The sequence below is a fragment of the Eubalaena glacialis genome, chromosome 10 (assembly GCF_028564815.1).
Source record: "Eubalaena glacialis isolate mEubGla1 chromosome 10, mEubGla1.1.hap2.+ XY, whole genome shotgun sequence".
Classification (NCBI taxonomy): domain Eukaryota; kingdom Metazoa; phylum Chordata; class Mammalia; order Artiodactyla; family Balaenidae; genus Eubalaena; species Eubalaena glacialis.
Window position 1 is genome coordinate 10,461,510 of NC_083725.1, and position 19,880 is coordinate 10,481,389.

General features: G+C 43.0%; 1 protein-coding gene across 2 annotated transcripts in view; it reads right to left on the reverse strand.

Moving 5' to 3' along the window:
- Positions 1 to 730: 730 nt before the first annotated feature.
- The window catches only part of UBASH3B (ubiquitin associated and SH3 domain containing B), a 140,063-nt gene continuing 120,913 nt past the window's right edge, over positions 731 to 19,880 (reverse strand). For both annotated transcript variants that reach the window (XM_061202458.1, XM_061202459.1), the window contains exons 7-14: positions 16,339 to 16,471; positions 14,784 to 14,904; positions 14,019 to 14,141; positions 12,885 to 12,977; positions 11,510 to 11,654; positions 5,144 to 5,250; positions 3,746 to 3,855; positions 731 to 2,539 (exon numbers count right to left, since the gene is read on the reverse strand). In XM_061202458.1, the coding sequence (XP_061058441.1) occupies positions 2,402 to 2,539; positions 3,746 to 3,855; positions 5,144 to 5,250; positions 11,510 to 11,654; positions 12,885 to 12,977; positions 14,019 to 14,141; positions 14,784 to 14,904; positions 16,339 to 16,471 (970 nt within the window). In that variant the 3' untranslated portion in view covers positions 731 to 2,401. The remainder of the gene's footprint in view (positions 2,540 to 3,745; positions 3,856 to 5,143; positions 5,251 to 11,509; positions 11,655 to 12,884; positions 12,978 to 14,018; positions 14,142 to 14,783; positions 14,905 to 16,338; positions 16,472 to 19,880) is intronic.

The following is a 19,880-nucleotide window of genomic DNA, read 5'->3' on the forward strand; positions in this document are numbered from 1 at the left end:
AAATGGATATGAAATCATGTAATACAGTTGTCTCTTCCTTTTATTACACATAGATTCAACACAATTTCCAAAGAATTTCTCAACTGGAGTCCAAGTTTAGTTTTTTAATTAGGTAAATGTGAAAAGAGAATTTCATGAGAATTCAGATCATTCAGGCCATTTTGATCAACAATCTGGATAATCAAAGCAGAGGAATAAACTCTTTGACGCAAGGTTTTCCACCTAAATTATTCAGAAAATTATTTCAGATCTTTGCCTTCCTTTGCTCACACAGATGATGGCCTAAGGCTTTGTCCATATTGGACTAAGGACACTGGACCGTAGCCCAGCTAAACCAACCTATCAGGTCATCAAAGGCTTAAGATCATGGAGAAGGAGAGAGGGATAACTTGTTCTGAACTTTGTTCTATACAAGTACAGACCCTGTCCAGAACACACTGCTACGGTTTTCAAGGAAATCAAATACGAGATGTTCGAGCATTATTCTGAGCATTGAAAGTCCATGAAAATTTGTGGAGAATCTAATAAACATTATAGATCTGATTACAGTGGATTCACCTAATTACAGATAAAAGAATGACTGGCAGTGACACTGCATTGGCCATAATGTGACTTTTCTCTTAAAACCTTTAATATGAGTATTTCCCCCAGTTTAAGATGAAAACTTTTATATTAATCAATCATGTCAGCACAGAGTTATTTCTAGACCCAGAAGCTGGATCAGTGTTTGTGCAGTGCTGGAAGAAATCAAGATTTGTTTCTTAAAATATAAAATTCATGACGTATTTCTCTAAGTGACTTAAAAAAAAAACTCAACAATAATCCTCTTGCGGCTTAACATACATAGCCAGCATCCTTTCACTTCCTCTTCTTTTCAAGGATCATCAAATTCTAGTTTCAAATAGGAGCATAGATCTATTTTTATATCCCATATGTTTTCTCCTTTGGGTTTTGAAGCTTGTTTAATGCTACAATATATATTGATTTGTTTTACATGAATGTTCTCTTTAAATGGCTGAGATTTCATTTTGCACATATATTCTACAGAGTGAACTATACCATGCCAGACCATTGTCTGCTGCCGTCAACAGTCAGCTAGTCACACAATTAACTAGACATTGATAACTGATGTTTTGGTTTGACTGTCATTTGTTTTTCTTTTAAATAAACTCCCTCTAAATTCAGGAAGCAAGTGTGACGAGATGCCACAGGATGTGGCTCTCCCAACTTTCCTTAAGTAGCCCTACCTACCTCTTTTAAATTACCATAGCGAAACAAACAAACAAATAAAAACGACAGCACAAGCAGCAGTGCAGTCGTGACTGTCATCATTTAAGTTAGTTCCCTGACTTCATAATACATCCCTGGATGTAACTGATGCATTTGTGGGTGTTCTGTTATGGTTGACAAGTACTGTACGCATACAATGACCCGACCCTTGGTGTATGGTTTGTAACGACGTCCATATTGCACAAGAATGAGCTTCTTGCTGACTCAAAGGATGTATTTCACATACATCTGAAAATGTCAACATCCTTAACCAGTTAACATGGTCTAGACTCTCAGGGCAAAGACAAGCAAATCACGGTGATTCAGAAGTTCTGTGGCTCGTTAGGCTGTGACACGAGTAACTCCTTTGATATATTTGGCAAGTTCCTTGCTCCTACAATTGAATACTTCACACATTTATCTTATCTTCCTCCTGAGTATCCAAAAGTGCTTTGGAGAGTAAAAATGCTCTGTCTCCCCATTTCACAGATAGAGAGAAGCAAGGGGGTAGGATGGTAGCAAAAAGCTGTAGTCCGCTTTTCTCTAGAGGAAATGTGATGTGGCGGTACCAGGGTGAAGGTTAGAATCCTCCAGCAGATGGCTTGAGCCAGCAGCACTGGTGTGGGTAGAAATTGATGGGAAACCGCATGTTTTCTAATCACCTTAAAAGAATTCGGCAGCTTGGTTTTAACTGGAACATGGAGTTAAAAAGAAAAGAAAATCCCATCACCGGACTGGCAGCTTGGTGTCCCTCCAGTTGGATTTTCCTGCATCCTTCCTCAGAGGGGGCTGGCAGCTCTCTTTGGGAGGACCCAGGCTCCTTAGTCAGCACAGATGGAAGGGAGGAAACATCCTCTGCTGTGGCAGGTGCCCCTGTATAGGAAGACAATTCTTGAAAGCCTTGTTAGCGAGGCAAGAGTCCAGGGAGAATGAATTTTTTCCCCGAATCAAGTCTTTCTCTCCTTGACGTGGTCTCATCCTAAGAACGTCAAAGCCCGAAAGGACATATGCTAAATTATTCTGAGCTGTCCACTTAGGATGTGGTGCAGACTTTCCCACTGTTACTAAGTACACAAAAAGACACTTCTCCCAAAGCCTTCCTCAAGTCTTTTCTTCTTGTTCGCTCGTGCGGTTATTCTTGCAGCAGGGTCTCTCTCCAGTTGAAGCCCCCAGTTGGTCCATGGGTAAGAGGGAGGATTGGTGGGTCTGTCAGCTGCCAGATTCCAGTTTCTCCTAATTCTTCACAGGAACAAAACCCCAAGTAGGGGATCTGAAGTAAGAGAGTAAAGAAAGGGAAAATAGAAAACAGAGGTTGAGTGCTTTAACTTTTACCTAGACGAAGGAAAATTCAAAGGAATGAATAAGGGCTTTGTAGGCAAGCATCCCCTCCAAAATATTGAAAATGAAATGGACAGAACTGATAAATTAGAAGGTAGAGTATTTACAACGCAAGAGGATTCTTCGGAAGGATTCATTAAACGGTGAGCTCTTCTAGTGCAATTAAGTAATTGTTTATAGATGGTTTCTATATAGCACGGGAGGAAAAAAAGGAACTCATGTATAAAGCTAAGGTGCTAGGAGTTCACTCCTAATTGCAAGTCAAGCTGAAAACGCAGCTCAAACATTTCTGAAATTATACTTGGACAATGGGAAAGATTATTCAAGTTTTAAGAATTTGTTTTATCCTGCTTTTTCTTTCATTTTTTGGCATGTGTATCTAACATTCAGAGCTGAAGCTGTGCCCTTCCTAACTTCAGTAGGCATGGCATTTCAAAACTTATTTGTGTGTGTGTCCAGAGTTGCATTTATGAACAGGACAAAAATCTCTGCCCTCAAGCAGCTTACAGACTAATGGGAAGGACAGACACATAAGTAAGTTTTTAAAAAAATGAGAAAAGAATTGCAATCGAGTTTGAACCAGGTTCTCTGGGGACAGTTACAGGAAGCATATAACTCAGCCTGGAGGGAAGTGTATGTGGGAGGGTGGCTGACGGGAAAACCTCTTCCACAGGCATGAGAAGGAAGAATCCAGATGTGTTGGTCAGCCTGGTGGGTTTTCTGTCTCGCTGCCTTGTTCCTGGGTTTGCCTTTCAGCCTGATCATTTTGAATCACTGCTTCCTTTGGCCTATCCGCCAGGACCTCTCTTCCAGCTGAGCTGTCAGATGCTGTGTTTTGGCCCACATACCTCCTCCTTATCCGTTCCATGGTCCCACAGGGAAATCCAGACAATTTGCTTATGATTCTTAGCTACTTCTTAAATTTTAGCTCTTAGAAGCTAGAACTAGCTCAAACACATCTTTTTCTCTTACCCAAGGCCTGATAAAGTGCCTTAAACAGAGCCCCATTCAATACATCTTGGTTGAATAAACCAATAAATGTACCTTCCCAGCTCCAAAGAACTTCGCTATCAGCCAGCACTGAACCATTCTGAAACTCCAAGGCCCCACAGGCCCCTGAAATGCAAGCAGGAATTACCTTTCGGACCATTTGTACAAAGTCCTTGGAGTTCTGAGGTGACAGGCCCTGAAGTTGGCAGGTACATGCTTCAAGGGAAGATGCGTGGGCCACAATCAGGATGTTATTTCCTGGGGGCAAAAAAGCAAGGACTGAAAAGACTGTTTCTATAAAGACATATGTAAACCTTGTAAGTACTGAAGCCAAGTGTTCCAGGGAGAGGCAAACATTCTCAAGAAGGAGACAATTTGGCCAAGCAATATTCTGAAAATGCTTTGTATTGTTAAGGCAGCCTAATGTCATTAAAAACAAAAAACAAACAAACAAAAACAACAAAAAAACCCAACAACAAACCTACTTTTAATCTTAAAGTAATTAGATTCACAGGAGGTAACAAATACGTATTTTACGTATTAAATATACGTGTGTATATTTTATATATACTATATATACATATGTACTATGTATATACATATACACATATACATACATATATATACAATATGTATCTTGCATATATACTATACACACATACACTAGGTAGGTCCCATGCACCCTTCACACAGCCTCTCTGATAGTAACATCTTGCCTAAGGTACACTATCAAAACTAGGAAACGAGCACTGGTACAATCCACATAGCCTATTCAGATTTCACCAGCTTTAGCCAAGTCTATCACATGTGGCGCTTTTGGGAACCATCACCTCAATCAAGATACAAAACTGTTCTATGTCTACAGGGCTCTCTGCTATTACTTCTAATGTATTATAGTTTTTGATGTTGCCATTGTAGAGCTGTGAGCACTTGAGACTTTCTGGTTGATAGAATATGCTGAGTTTCTTTGCAGTGGGGATGGGTGGTACCACAGGGGTGGTCATGAAGTGAGTGGCTTACAAGTGATAACTGAAAGGTGGGAGCCGTCCACGATGCTGTTGACCAGGGCTCCCCACTGTTAACATTCTGGTGTATGTAAATCCAGCCTTTGCTCTATGAAGATAAATATTTAAACTTCTAGTGGGGGATGGGAACGTGCAGACTCTTTTGTAATCTGCCCTTTTTACTACAAATATTACAGTCTTCCTGGATCAAATTATAGGCAAAACAGTGTTATGGTAAAGAATTTCTGGGAACTGTAATAGGGAACCTCCTTCAGAGAGTGGAAGATAAACAGCTGAAATGCAGAATTCTGTTATTTCATAGAGTAACTAAGTCTGATGTATTTCCATGGAATATCTACCATTTGAAGTACTCAAGAGAATAGTACAAATTTAACATGAAACTATCTATAAGAGAGTCTGGAAGTATTTTTCTTTCCTACTAAGCAAGTTTGTCAAAGCACGCTGAACCATCTTGAATAGCTGATTAACCATGGTGGAAAAATGATCACAGATTTAACTATGGAGTCCAAAATAATACCTACCTTTACTTTTACATTCACTTATTATTTCCTTTGTTACTTGGAAACTTCTACTGATATAGGTGTCATAGGATTCTGAAACCACTAATTTGCTGACTGGAATGTGAGGTCTGCAATAGAAAAATGAACAAAGGCATTGAAAACATTTTGATCCCAAGACAAAGCAATTGACATTACTCTAAGTTTTATTTCAAGACCTTTCTAAAGTTCCCATATTTCTGTTTATCCATTTCCCTAGAAAGGATAGAGGCATAGGGAAGAGTATTTCAACTATGTAGAAGTGGGGTCCAAATATGCAGAATGTACAGAAATAAAGGCCATGTGTGCATGGTGTCAAAGTGACCAGCTGAAAAATGAAACATTCAGTTCAGGTTTCCCTTGCAGGATAACTCATAGCAGTTTGACTAATTTTACTGACAGTCCCAGGTCACATAAATAAGAGGAAGCAAAGCAGAGGTTAGATCTCTTTATCTATTTAAATCACCAGAGATTTCCCAAGCCTCTCTTTAGGGCTTGCACATGATAAGCAGTAAGGATAAGTTTTACTTAATCTTTTTCCAGTTTTATTGGGATTTCATTGATGTATAACATGGTGTAAGTTTAAGGGTATACAGTGTATTGATTTGATACATTTATACATTGCAAAATGATGACCACCATAGTCTTAGCTAACCACCTCCATTATGTCACATAATTACCATTTTCTTTTTGGTGGTCAGAACATTTAAGCTTTACTCTCTCAGCAACTTTCAAGAATATAATACAGTATTGTTAACTATAATCACAATACTGTACATTAGATCCCCAGAACGTATTCAGCTTTTAACTGTAAGTTTGTACCCCTTTGACCAGTCTCTCCCTATTTCCCCCTCCCCACGGTCCCATGGGTGTCCATGCTACTCTACTGTCTGTTTCTCTGAGCTTCGCTTTTTTAGATTCCACATATAGTGATATTATATGGAGATGTCTCTGTGAGATCTTCTTTTCATTTCCTTTGGCTATACCCCAGAAGTGGGATTGCTGGATCATATGGTAGTTCTATTTTGAATTTTTTGTGGACCCTCCCCTCCATAGTGTTTCCATAGTGGTTGTACCAGTTTACATTCCCACCAACAGTGCACAAGGATCCCTTTTCTCAGTAGAACTACCACATGACCCAGCAATCCCACTACTGGGCCTATACCCTGAGAAAACCATAATTCAAAAAGAGACATGTGGGCTTCCCTGGTGGTGCAGTGGTTAAGAATCTGCCTGCCAATGCAGGGGACATGGGGTCGAGCCCGGGTCCAGGAAGATCCCACATGCCACGGAGCAACTAAGCCCATGCGCCACAACTACTGAGCCTGCGCTCTAGAGCTTGTGAGCCACAACTACTGAGCCTGCATGCTGCAACTACTGAGCCCGCATGCTGCAACTACTGAAGCCCGCGTGCCTAGAGCCCGTGCTCTGCAACAAGAGAAGCCACCACAGTGAGAAGCCCGCGCACCGTAACCAAGAGTAGCTCCCGCTCGCCGCAACTAGAGAAAGCCTGCACGCAGCAACGAAGACCCAACACAGCCAAAAATAAATAAATAAGATAAATTAAAAAAAAAAAAAAGATCTTGCTGTGATTTACGTCAAAGAGTGTTCTGCCTATGTTCTTCTCTAAGAGTTTTATAGTGTCCGGCCTGACATTTAGGTCTTTGATCCATTTTGAGTTTATTTTTGTGCACAATTGACTTCTGTATGTTGATTTTGTATCCTGCAACTTTGCTGAATTTGTTGATTAGTTCTGACAGTTCTAGGATTTTCTGAGTCTTTAGGATTTCCTATATATAAGATCACGTCATCTGCAAACAAAGAGAGTTTCACTTCTTCTTTTCCAATTTGGATGCCTTTTATTTATTTATCTTGCCTAACTGCTCTGGCTAGAACTTCCAGAACTATGTTGAATAGCAGTGGTGAGAGTGGCCATGCTTGTCTTGTTCCTGATCTTAGAGGAAAAGCTGTCAACCTTTCACCATTGAGTATGATGTTAGCTGTGGGCTTGCCATAAATTGCCTTTATTATGTTTAGATATGTTCCTTCTATACCCAATCTGTTGAACAATTTTTATCATGAAGAGGATAGTGTATATTGTCAAATGCTTTTTCTGCATCTACTGAGATGATCATATAATTTTTATCATTTTTTTCTACTAATGTGGTGTATCACATTTATTGATTTTTGTATTTTGCACCATCCTTGCATCCCAGGGATAAATCCCACTTGATCATGGTGTGTGATCCTTTTGATGTGCTGTTGAATTTGGTTTGCTAATATTTTGTTGAGAATATTGGCCTGTAGTTCTCTTTTCTTGTAGTATTCTTATCTGGCTTTGGTATCAGGGTCATGCTGGTCTCACAAAATGAAATGGGGAGTTGTTAAGGATAGGTTTTTTTTTTTTTTTTTAATTTATTTATTTATTTTTGGCTGTGTTGGGTCTTCGTTTCTGCGTGAGGGCTTTCTCTAGTTGCGGCAACCGGGGGCCACTCTTCATCGCGGTGCGCGGGCCTCTCACTGTCGCGGCCTCTCCCATTGCGGAGCACAGGCTCCAGACGCGCAGGCTCAGTAGTTGTGGCTCACGGGCTTAGTTGCTCCGCAGCATGTGGGATCTTCCCAGACCAGGGCTCGAACCCGTGTCCCCTGCATTGGCAGGCAGACTCTCAACCACTGCGCCACCAGGGAAGCCCCAAGGATAGGTTTTTAAAGGAGATATTAGGTCCATTGGATTGGTGAGCTAATAACGCTTCACCAGCCTTTCCTTTTCTTTCTTAGTTTGAACACAGACCACATAAAGACCACAGACCACAACTTCTCCTGGCAGTTGGAGAAGTCCAGGGAACATAAAGATGAAGAAAACCCAATTTCTGTGTTTGAGGAGCTCTCTGTGTGTGGTTGGGGTGAGTAAGCTATTGATGTAAATGATAATTATGACACGATGTACAAACACATAGAAGAGGATGGTCAAGGCAGGGCCCTCCGATCCTGGTGACCCTGAATGTCTTCAATCCCGGTCACTTCTGTCTGCTTCCACCTTCCTTTGCTATTTAGTTTTCTGGTCCATGAGATGTTTACCTTGTTTTTGAGTACAACTATGCCATATTTTCTATTTTCTTATTTTGTCTTTCACTGCATTAGTGCATGGAGGTGCTAGTGAGTTCTCACAGTGAATTCTCATGGCATCTGCATCCGAATACATTGCTGCTGCTGCTGCCGCTACTAAGATTTACTGAGAGGTTCCCATGTGTCAGGCTCTGCGCAAAGCGCCCTACTTGCGTTCTTTGAACATAGCCCACCTAGCAACCCTTTTGCAAATTCTGTGTATGGATGACAAAACTAAGGCTTAGAAAGGCTACAGCTGACTTGCCTTTGCTTACATCATTAGCAACTCTTAGAGCCCGGATTTGAACCTGTGTCTGAGATTAATACCTATAAAGTTATCCTTTACCCTGGATGGCTTCTGACAGTGCCCTCCCCAAAGCTGCCCTTCTGTGCACTTGGGTTTACTGTCTGGAGAGGAAGGATGCTGTTCCATTTGAAGGTAACTTGCCTTCATCTAAATAACATTCTCTCTGCAAGCATACTATTTCTCCTAGGAAACAACCTTCTTTCTGAATCTTACAACACCCCGGGTGATAGGGAGAAACATGAATCCCCACTCATTAGGGATGTGCCTCGTTGTTCTGGAGCAAACCCTTTCTTCCCATCCCTACTTCTCATCCAGTTCCATTACCATTTACATCACCTGGTTTCCCAGGACCCCTCCCCCAGCACACACACATACACACTGTGACAAAAGGCCTCTTTGTTTGGTTCAGGGAGTCACTGCAAGGGTGAAAGCACACTGTAATGTACAAGATTTGTGTAAGTGAAGAGTTGGTAGATGCTAGAATCCAGTTCCTCCTGATCAGTTCTTGCCTTGAAGTGGAACCTATGAATGGCTTCCATGTTTGAACGAGCCCTGAAGGGGATGGGACAGTCAAAGCTTTCTCACTCCTGTCAGCAGCATCCTGCTTCTAGCTGCACCTGCAGGACCCCTGTACTATTCTGGGACTCAGGTGGGCCTCCAACCACCAACTAGACCTGGAACCCAAAGCTCTGGGTACACAGGTAGTACCCTTGGAATAGTATTCTCCTGTGTATACTCTCCTCTCCCCAGCCTACTTTGGTCCAGACTATAGAGCAGGCTTCTGCCCTGAGTCCCACACCAAAGTTTGATTTGTTGTCTCTCTAATACTCCAGATCCCTACCTCCCCCAGTCAGGGTCCTGTTCTGAAGCCTCATCCAACTGGTGTGTATTTTGTGTTTTCTGCCTTGCTCCTTCCCGCCTAGCTCCACTGGGGCTGCTTTCTACACCCAGCCCCCAGGATGGGTCTTGTTGCCCGTGGCTGACGCTTGGATATTGGTCACCAGCCTAAATCCACCTTCCAGCCCCTCCTCCCTCCTGTTCAAGGCGACAGGGAGGGATCTATGAGCAGTGCTTGCTTGACTTATAATACCCTGCCTATCGGTTCTTGCCCCTCTGCACATCACCATGTTTCTTCAATCATTTGGGCACCACTACTTGCTTCAGAAGCCCTGCTCACTTGACATAATTAATTTCAGAGTGAATTTGACTCTAGGGGCTGTGCCTCTCACATGCTTGATGGGTGAATTTCACGACTGATTTATAGAATTAGAGGCTTAATCTCACCACCACCCCCACCCCCCAACACAAAATAGTTGAATAGAACTTTGATTTTTTGTAGAGGAAAAGGAAATCTGGAATATGAACCGTGTCCTGACCCCCAGGTTCCTGGCATTCATCCTTCTGTTCATACTACTGGTGGGGTGTGTGTCTGTGTGTGCATTGAAGGGCTCAGGTAGAATGATTCTGGGGACCTTTGTAAATAGCTTGGGAAGAATTGCAGGATGCACTTAAAGGGGAATCTGAAGGCATAGTTGGCCTGGGTGGGGCTGGGTGGTAGGTGAGGAAAGTCATTTTACCAATGTTGGCAGTAACTTTTTCTCTTTCCAGGGCAGAGGGGTGATGGCTGTTGGCATGGGGACAATAATTTATTGCTGCTTCCCAAGGAACAGAAAAACAGTGGCCATAGAGTAGATAGGACAAAATGTGAATTATTTCAGTAGGGGATCCGATTGATTGATTTAATCTTATTTTTGAGGAATGCTCATTCCTTTAAGGCAAGAAGTAGCACAGATTAATTAATTAATGGGGTTATCTGAGGTCTTATTTGCAGAGCCAAATATTAGTATGGAAGAAAAGATATTCTCTCCTACCTTAGCCAGAAACTCACATTGCTTCATTTGAGGTTTGGGTAGGTATTTGCAATGAAAGGTCAAGGGATAGCACAAGGAAGAAAGTTTTGCTTATATTGGTCACTTGTTCCAAACTCTGTTTTAAGAAATGCATTTAATTCCCCACTGTAATGGTTGTGAATATCTGTCCTTCCTCAAAGACATTTTACAAATGTCTGGGTGGATTTTTTTTTTTTTAACACTCAACCTAAAACTTTATTGCACACTGACAAGATAATCAGATATATTTTAAACACTTAATAAGAACAACTAACAAAAATATTTAAACCAAATACAGGGGTTAGAGAGAAAAATATCATCGCTTACTAAAAATATTTTAAATAAATATTGCTATAAAGAACACAAAAAGCATTTTTTTTATCACGTCACTAAGAAGCTCTGAGTGGATTTTTGATGGTTATGTAACTATGTTACAATCTACAAACACTTCTTTCTAATAATAGTCTAATGGAAAAAGCAAAGGACTACTATAAAGCAGATTACACAGTGTTTGGCACACAGAAAATGATCAATAAAGGTTAGTTATTATTATTGTCAGATGTGTCCACTACATGTATAACTTTCGGCAGGCCACAGAACTCTCTCATCTCTGAAAGTGGCTTGCCTCCATCCTGGGGTTATAGCAATAATGAATGAAGATAATTAAAAATGCTCTGAAAAATCGAAAGCAACAATCCAAGGCAAGACACTGTCATTTCCCTTATTTCCCAACAGGCTTCTGAACTGCTTTATCATTAGCTGGTGTGTGCTCCTGGCATGCGAAGTGGTTTTATTATTCACTGAAATCAATGTAGTAAAGTCAGAAAACCCTAGTGCATGTGACGGGAGACATACCCCACACCAATGCCAAATACAAGGGAATGCTGTCTTTCTCCAGTTTTTTTTTTTTTTAAATCATAGCTTGACTTCCACCAATATGGACAGCTGGCTGTGGGCTACATCTGGTCCTTCATCTCCTTAATTAGCCTGGCCTGGTGGAGAAGAGTACTTCCACATTGGCCTCAGGAAACAGCGGTTTCAGAGGGTTACCTGTAGGTTGTATCAACACTCAGGTTGGCTGCAGCTAACTCTGATGGAGGTATCCACGCAGGTAATGTGTTCCCAGCAACCCATTTTGTCCACTCAAATAAACCAGGCTCTACGCGGATCTTCAAGTGATTTTCTTGTTGTAAACCTTAGAGGGAAAATAAAATGAAGATGAAGGAAGTATTACTATGTTCTCAGTGGAAAAGTAAATTAGAGGCCAAATTGTTACAAAAATGCTCATAAATCTTCTATTCTCTTTCCTATCAGATGCTATATATAGCTTAAGGAAGGTAAAAGCATGCAGGTTTGGACAAGGGTTTTTAATTTTTGTGTTATAAACATGTGAGTTTAATATTCTGGCCACATCACCAGGATGTGGCTTTAAATGGTATCTGATTAAAGAAAAAGTCATTATCCATATAATTTATTACAGTTCTGTGACTACTATAATTCCTCTTTCTAAAGTAAGTTCCAAGATGTTCTTACCAAGAAACTTCAGAAATTCTTAGCATCCACTATTTTACAATAGCTTACATTATATTTGCGTATCATATACATTGTTCATTTTCTCTACTAGAGAATCCAGTGTTGAATATTTACCAACGCCAGTGCACAAGTCCTGTGTTTTGTGATTGTGTAATTGTCCAAAGAGTGGGAACTGTCCCTGTTTAACTCTTTGTATTGCACTTAGCCCAGTTTTTCCTTGCAAATGTGATAGATAACGCGTTTGAATACATAGATGCATTCTGGCTTACTTAAGGTTAACGAATAGAAGTCTCAAATGTAGTGTAATTTCCTTGTTGGCTCAGCTTTTTCTGGCTTGTTTGGTATAAGTAAACAGTCAACCCTGTTTCTCCTAGTTTTCCTTCCAGTGAAATGAGAATGGAGATTCCTGTAACACAAGCTTCCACGGATTTTAGGGTAAAAGCTGAATATCTTTAAAACAATGGTACTTTTGAATTTATTCCAATTAACTAAAGAAACAAGGGTGATTTAGATTTGCAGACACCTAGGAGCACCGTTCCCTGTTGTAAAGAGGCAAACAGAGCAGAGTGGGAGGAAACAAAGAAAAAAAACAAAAAAGCATCATGCTCTGTAGGCTCTAAATTACTGCCAGAGAACAATATTTTACAAGCCTCTAGTTCATCGAAGAGAGCTTTACATTTTCAAGACAAACATTATTTGTATATTCTCTTGATCTCACTTCTGCTGCCAGAGTATGATTTGGGGACTTTTGCAAAGTCATCTTCCAAAAGAATCATTGCTAAACATTTCAAATTCAAAGCTTTCAACTGGCTCATGTCCCCTGAGTAGGATAATTTGTGTCAGGTTGCCTGGAGACGGAGGTACGGACTAGCTGACCTTTATCAAGTCTCACCTTTCAAGATGTTGTACGCAGTCTGGACACAGCGCAGGGACGGGGAGCAATAGACATGGTCAATGATGGTGTTACTCTCTAATAAGGCTTCACCTGCAAAGGAAGACAGAGAAGAATCAATCCGATGATTTATGAAGCCTCAACTTGACTCTCAGTGTTGGAGAGGGTGCCAGACAGACCCTGCAAACCTCTCTTTCCAGGTGGGTGCTCACATAGGGCCAGCAGTTTCAGTCTCATTTTCAACAACTCTCCTGACCAGTGTTTCTATGAAAAGACCAAGGGACACACCCTTCTTGTCTATTTTCTTTCTGTCTCTCTGGTCCTAACAAGCAGTAAAATGCCCGTTTTTCTCTCCTGGATAAAGTCTGAATGCCTTAACATGGTGGTCAAGGTCTTCCATGAACTTGTCTGTCTCCATCCCGCCAGCCTTGTCTCTCGCCCTGCTCACAGTCGATGCTCTAGAAACAAGACAGCTTGTTTCCTCCGTACTCTGGATGCTGCTTCTCACGTCTATGACTTGATGTTGATCCTCCCACTGAGATGCCGTCCCACCTTCCTGCTAACTTCTACTCTATTCTCCTCTTGATACTTTGTACATAGTTCTATTCTTGAGTAACAAGAATACTCTATATTATTTATCCACTTACAAGCTTCGCTGAGGGTGGGGACTCACGCTTAGGTCCCCAGTACCTAGCATGGTGCCTTGCACAAGGTCAGTGATCAATTGATGTGTGTTAAATGATTGAACAGGACAAGGCTGCTGGCTCTGTGTGGCAGGTATGGACTAGACCTGCAAAGAACTGAGCATCTTGGAGACTGGTTGGCCTCTATATTTTCAGCCACTCCTGGGTTGCCTTCTCCTCATCCTTGCGCTAGAAGCTGACCTGTCTGCCGCACCATGCCTGACCTTGCCCCATCACTGGACCATCTGCCCCTTGATAGGGATCACACCTTGTTCACTTTGGCAAACCAACCCAGTGCCCTGAACCTAATGGTTACATAATAAATCCCTTTTGAATTGAGGAAATATAGTACTTGTAGGAAAGCCCTAGGCAGCATTCTGGTATACCCACTGGAGCCAGTCTTTGGAAGAAGTAGCCAGGAAAGGCTGTGTGATCACTCCAGGACACTTACCCACGAGTCTTGCTTGCATACATCCAAACACGGTGATTGGAGCATCTTTCTCGTAATCCCGGAAACCACCGCTCCGCTGAGGTACGCTATGAGGCATGTTCAGGTTAGTGCGTATGTAGCGACCTGGAAAGAAGAGTCAGGCCAAGGCGACATGAGTTGCTTAGTTCCTTAGGGCTTCCATTGCTGGTCCTGCCAGCCCCTCCACTTCCATTCCTTTTTGGCCACAGAGACTGAACTGAGCTCTCTAGAAAATATTGAAGCTGACCTCCTCCTTTAGTAGTGTGTCTTGGAATCCACGCTTCCATTCCGCTGACGAAAGTGACAAGAGATAGTTTTTAAGGGAAAGTAACAACCAGACACCCTAAAGCAGGGAGGATTCTCTGATGTGCAAGCCTCCCTATCTGAAACATGCCACCCAAATGAAAATGGAACCAAAATGAGCTAGGGTGACTTACTAGAGGGAGGTCTGGTCATGGAATCAAGGCACCTGTCTCTGCCTCTGACTTTGCCACGTGGCCGTGGGGCAAGACATCTGCCTTTTTTGGTCCATGGTGTCCCCATTTATAGAATGGGGGCAAGAACACTTCTCTCTCGCCTAACACTCCAGACAATCAGGAAGGACTTACAATGTAACAGATGACAGGCATTTTCTACAGCACAAATAACCATAAACGACTCCATCTAGATAAAAGTAGCTTGACTCTGCCCCCTAGAGGCCGTGATAGGTATGCCAATGCTGAACAGGCCCACCGATTACTGACTGACCTTTGGCGTCGAAGCACTGGGAGAGCCAGTACTTCCCAAAAACTACATCCATCCTCTCACCGTGCCGACACACAAAGAGGCATCTCTTTTGAGGGCCAGGCTGGCTGCTGATCCTCAGAGGCTGCAGAGAAAGAAAGGCTATAAGTGGGATAGCACACAAGAAAGGAGACACGTCTCAGAGCTGGGTGCCAGGTGAGCTGGGCTCTAGAACAAGTTTCACTAATGTTTGGTTGGGATAAGCCCCTTCACTACCTCGGATTTAGGTTGGCCTATCTATAAGATGGGGGTAGTAAGCCTCATCTACTGACCTCGCAAGTTATTTTGAGGCTCAGATGAGATGCATTGCAGGTGCTTTGTGAAATAAAAAGGGCTATGAAAATGGTTTTATGGTTACTGCTGCTGCTGTTGGTAGGATTAGTATCTGGCCAATACTGAAACACGAAGACCACCCGAGTTACAGCTCAGAGGCGAAACTAGCCAGTATGGAGAGACAGCCATCTAGTGGGACAGCTTCTTCCCCTAACGAGATGCTTCATCAACTTCTTCAGGGAGCGAGGACTTTTATCACCACAAATACATCTGCCTCATCTCCACCGTGTGGTGGTCCGAAGTCTACTCCGGCCAGGAGGTCCCGCTTTGCCTATTCTCATCGCAGGTTAGGCTCTGTTGTCTGGCTGCGCGCAAGACGGTGTTCCCAGAGGTGGCTCGGGGAGGGCAGTGGCTACCTCTGGGTGATGAAATTGGCAAGTCTAGTCAAAGCCTTGTCCAAACGGCTCTGGTTTCTATAACTACTGCGTGGATCCTTACAGATGTTTCTGTGTTCCTTCTTTCTGATGGAGTCAGCTGTTCCCAGCTTCCTCAGTGCTGCCAGCTCCTATTGGCTTCACATTTGCCAATACAGTACATACACTTTACAAACTCCTCCATTCTGTAACTTTTCTGGCATATATCGGACATACATTGAGCATTCACTATGTGCCAGGAACTGTGCTAAGAACCATATCCTTATTTCCTTTAATCTTCACAATGGCCTGTAAAATAGATTAGATATGGTTGACCCTTGAACAACTTGGGTTTGAACCGTGCAGGTCCAACTAATACACAGATTTTTTCCCAAAAGTAAATACTACAATAAAATCTGCAGCGTGTTGAATCTGAGGATGCAGACCTGTGGATATGTAGGAACCAAACTGGGTAGGTGGAAGGCCAGTTGTAAGTTGCAAGTGGATTTTCCACTGTTTGGAGCATGGAGGGTCGGCATTCCTAACCCCCGCGTTGTTCAAGGCTCAACTGTGTTACTGCTTTACAGATAACGCATCATCCTCTCTGCAGAGCAGCCTTCCTTACCAGCCTAGACCCAGATGCTGGTAGTCATTGTCAGCACCACCCATCTGACTCTTCCTAGCCTGAAATTTGTATATATCTTTTAGGCTCTTGTGCCCTGAGAGATAGGTAACCCTCTGGGGGCAGCAAGGGCAAGGCCTCATCCTTAGTAAAAAGGTGCTCAGTGAATCCTGAGCAGAGTTGAGGAGGTGGCCCTGACAGTCAACCTTACCTGGGTGGGCTGGCAGATGATGGTCAGGGGCGTCGTGTCCCCCAGGCCCTGGTCGTCATATTGCCGCCTCTCCAGGATGCCATCCCCAAATGAGAGCGCATTGGAAGATGATGTATTTAAGATCGAGTAAGAACTGCAGAGGAAGACAAGGAAGATGTTAACTGCTTTGGCCAGAAGTCATCAGCACTTCATCCCTGGGCTCAACGGGACTGTGGGAATGAGTAGGAAACATTCCCTGGGGCAGTGCAATGGTTGGGAAAGCTGAGCAGGGGGCATCCCATGCCTGCAGAGGAACATCTTTTTAAAAAATTGTTTATTGAAGTATAATTAACTAACAATATTATACTAGTTTCAAGTGTACAACATAGTGATTTGATATTTTTATAAGGAACATCCTGTTTCATACTGAAGTCTTGCAGTTAATAAATTAGTGGTAGATGGATTTCTGTACTTGGAACAGATGCGTTCATCCCTCTGGGCAGGGATGGAGCCTGTGATTCTGTGCTTATTAGGATGCCACAGGCGTGGCTGGCACCCAAAGCATGCTGCAGAATAATGAGGTATCAATTTTGTACCATTGTTTCCAGCTCTTTTTCTGGCTCAAAGAAATAAACAATTCCTGTTGCCTTTAATCTTTTCCATGGTGATTTCCATCTGAACTGACAAATGAGAGGGAGAATTTTGACCGTCTCCACCACTTTGCCTGTGGCTCCTAATGGTCAAGGAAACCTGTGCCCATTACCCCCTACTCTACCTCCTTCAGTTTCCAAACCCCTCCCCCATCTCAATCATACCTCCAACAAGATGATTAAATACAGCATTTTTCCAGAGGAGACCATTCTCACCAGATGTGTAGAGCTTTGAGCCAAGAGCTCTCATTTCTGGATGTAACACTGTAACTACAGAAGCCCCAAAAGAGGTCTTGCTGAAAGACAGGCAGCAAATCATGCTGTGTTTAAATTATTTTGATTAGTAAGGCCTCCAAAAAGCTTTATCTAATAAACACTGCAACTCAACTATGGTGTTAGGCAAATCCAACAGACGGCTCCTGCTGCATCACTGGGCAGCGTCAAGGGAGAGCATTTAAATTTTAGATTTCTTGCTTCTTTACAACTAGGGTAAAGTTCCATATGTATAGAACAGCACTGAATCTAAAACAGCCATTAGCTTTGTGGTTATTTTTTAATTTTTTAATTTTTTGGGGTTATTTCTAAGGAAATCTTGTGCCATTCACACAGTCTAATAGGCTGGTTGTTTTCCTTTATTTTAAACTGAGACCCTCCCAAACATCACACAGTTAAAGAAAATTCAGTTTCACTGTCTGATTCATCAAAGCTTCAGGGCCTGAGATGTCTGGATATATGGAATCATCCTGACATCTTGCTTGTACATGGTTCCCTAATTTCTTTACTTTATTACAGCTGTGAAGACACTGATAGAATTCCTTCTCTCTCTCTCCTTCAGCTCAGCCGGCAGCGAGACTGCCAGCCTCCTTCTCTTCTCAACTGTGACTGTAATCAAAGGCCCCGACTCACTGAGACAGTTTGGGGCCGTCAGTTCCAGTAAGACAATAGTCAGATGCTTCATGTTGAGTGCAGAGTAGGGAGAAAGCTGCACCTGACGCCCGGAACGTCTTCTCAAGCATCAGGGAGACAGACGCTGGCACCTCCCTAGGACCCATCAGGGCTGTGTGTCAGCCGAGAAGGACCGGCCAGCCTACCCCAATTTAGAGGACACGGTGGGGCTTTCACCAATTGATACATATCTGGAGATACTCAAAACCAGGCAGGGTGCTCTAATAAGGGTGGTAGGAAAATATTTCCTTAGGAGGGACTCGGAAAACTGAGGACAGGGGAGGAAGAGTTGTGAAGGGCTGCTGACCCCAAGTCCCTACTTGTTGCTTGAATCCCCTCCGCAACTTCCCATCAAGTCGGCCAGGTCATGCTTGAGGACCCCGTGGCTCTCCCTCCCCCAGGCTACCTGTCGTTAGGGGTGAAACAAGGCTGTCTTATAGCAGCTGGGCCCTGCCTCTCTGAGTCATTTCCACTTCTGGGGTTAATTAGGAAAGTGCAGTTCTTCTATAGGATCGCTTTTGTGGAAGAGACATTTGATTTGACAAGCATGTAAGAGAGGACTAGAAAAGACAAGTTAGAAAAAAAAAATAACCATAAAGCTAATGGCTCTTGTAGATTCAGTGCTGTTTTATACACGGCACTGATCCACATAAAGCTAAGTCCTTTACAGCAGTGTTCACACACGCCTATAAGGGAAATGCAATTATTATCTCCATTTCATAGATTAGCAAACTGAGGCTCAGAGAGGTCATGTTAGTTGGCCAAGGTCACACAGCTGGTGAGTGGGAGAGTCAGGATTTGAATCTAAGACTACTGGAATAAAAACTCAAATTATTAATTACAGTGTCCTAACACCTACTATATTAGTATTTCCCCCACTCTCAACCGGGTTGGCTGTGGCAGCTGATGGTGAAATTTCAGACATGGTTCCTAGGGAAATAACATCACTAGTAATCTCTCAAAATAAAGGGAGATGACACACAGACCTCCCTGGGATCCATGGACTGAGGTCACCGAGTGGGTTTAGATGCAGAGATCTGAACTGGGTCAGCAGAACTTCTCCCACATACTCTTCCCACAGGGAGTCCTACTTTTAAGAATGTGATCTGGGAGCTGTATACCATCAAATAATCTTTTGACTCTCCGTTTCTTCACGTATGCTTCGCTTGTTTTTTTTTTTTTTTTTTTTTTACAGGGATAAAACGGTGACTTTGGAAACCCAACTTAGAAACATTTCTGAAAAAGCAAAGGTCTGGGGGGACTTCCCTGGTGGTCCAGTGGCTAAGACTCCGTGCTCCCAATGCAGGGGGGCCCGGGTTCAATCCCCGGTCAGGGAGCTAGATCCCACGTGCCATAACTAAGACCTGGCACAGCCAAATAAATGCATAAATACTTAAAAAAAAAAAAAAAAGCAAAGGTCTCGGGAACACAGGGCAGCTTTGACCTTCCAATTTGTGCCCCCAAATGCTGGATGTTCATTGCGTGGGGGTGGGGATGGGATGGGGAAGGAAGAGGAAGGGTTGCTGGGGAGGCAGTTATTAAGGAAGAAGATACTCCTTCCCATCTCTGGGTTTGTGGTTTATCTGCTTGCTGCTAACCAGGGTAGGGGACCGTCTTTTCTTTTCTCCCTCCAGGCAAAACACTCACTGAAATTGCCCGTCTCTGTTATTACTGTCATAAAAGAGACACAGTGTTACCCACCATGCAGCTGGTGCTCAGAGCTTCCGGCGCTCAGCCACGTTGGCACATGGCAAGAACAAGAGGGAGGAAAAACAAAGCAGCATGCACACCCTGGCCAGACGCCCGAGCGCACCAGGGAAGGGCTGGCTTTGAACTTCTCTGATTAAGAAACATAAAAGAGGAACAAAAGGCACCTCTCTCTCAGGACAAAGCTGGTCATCCAACACAGGTCACTCTCAACATGGGACCAGGTTGGTTTGGGGGCAAAGCAGGAGTGAGGGATGGGTG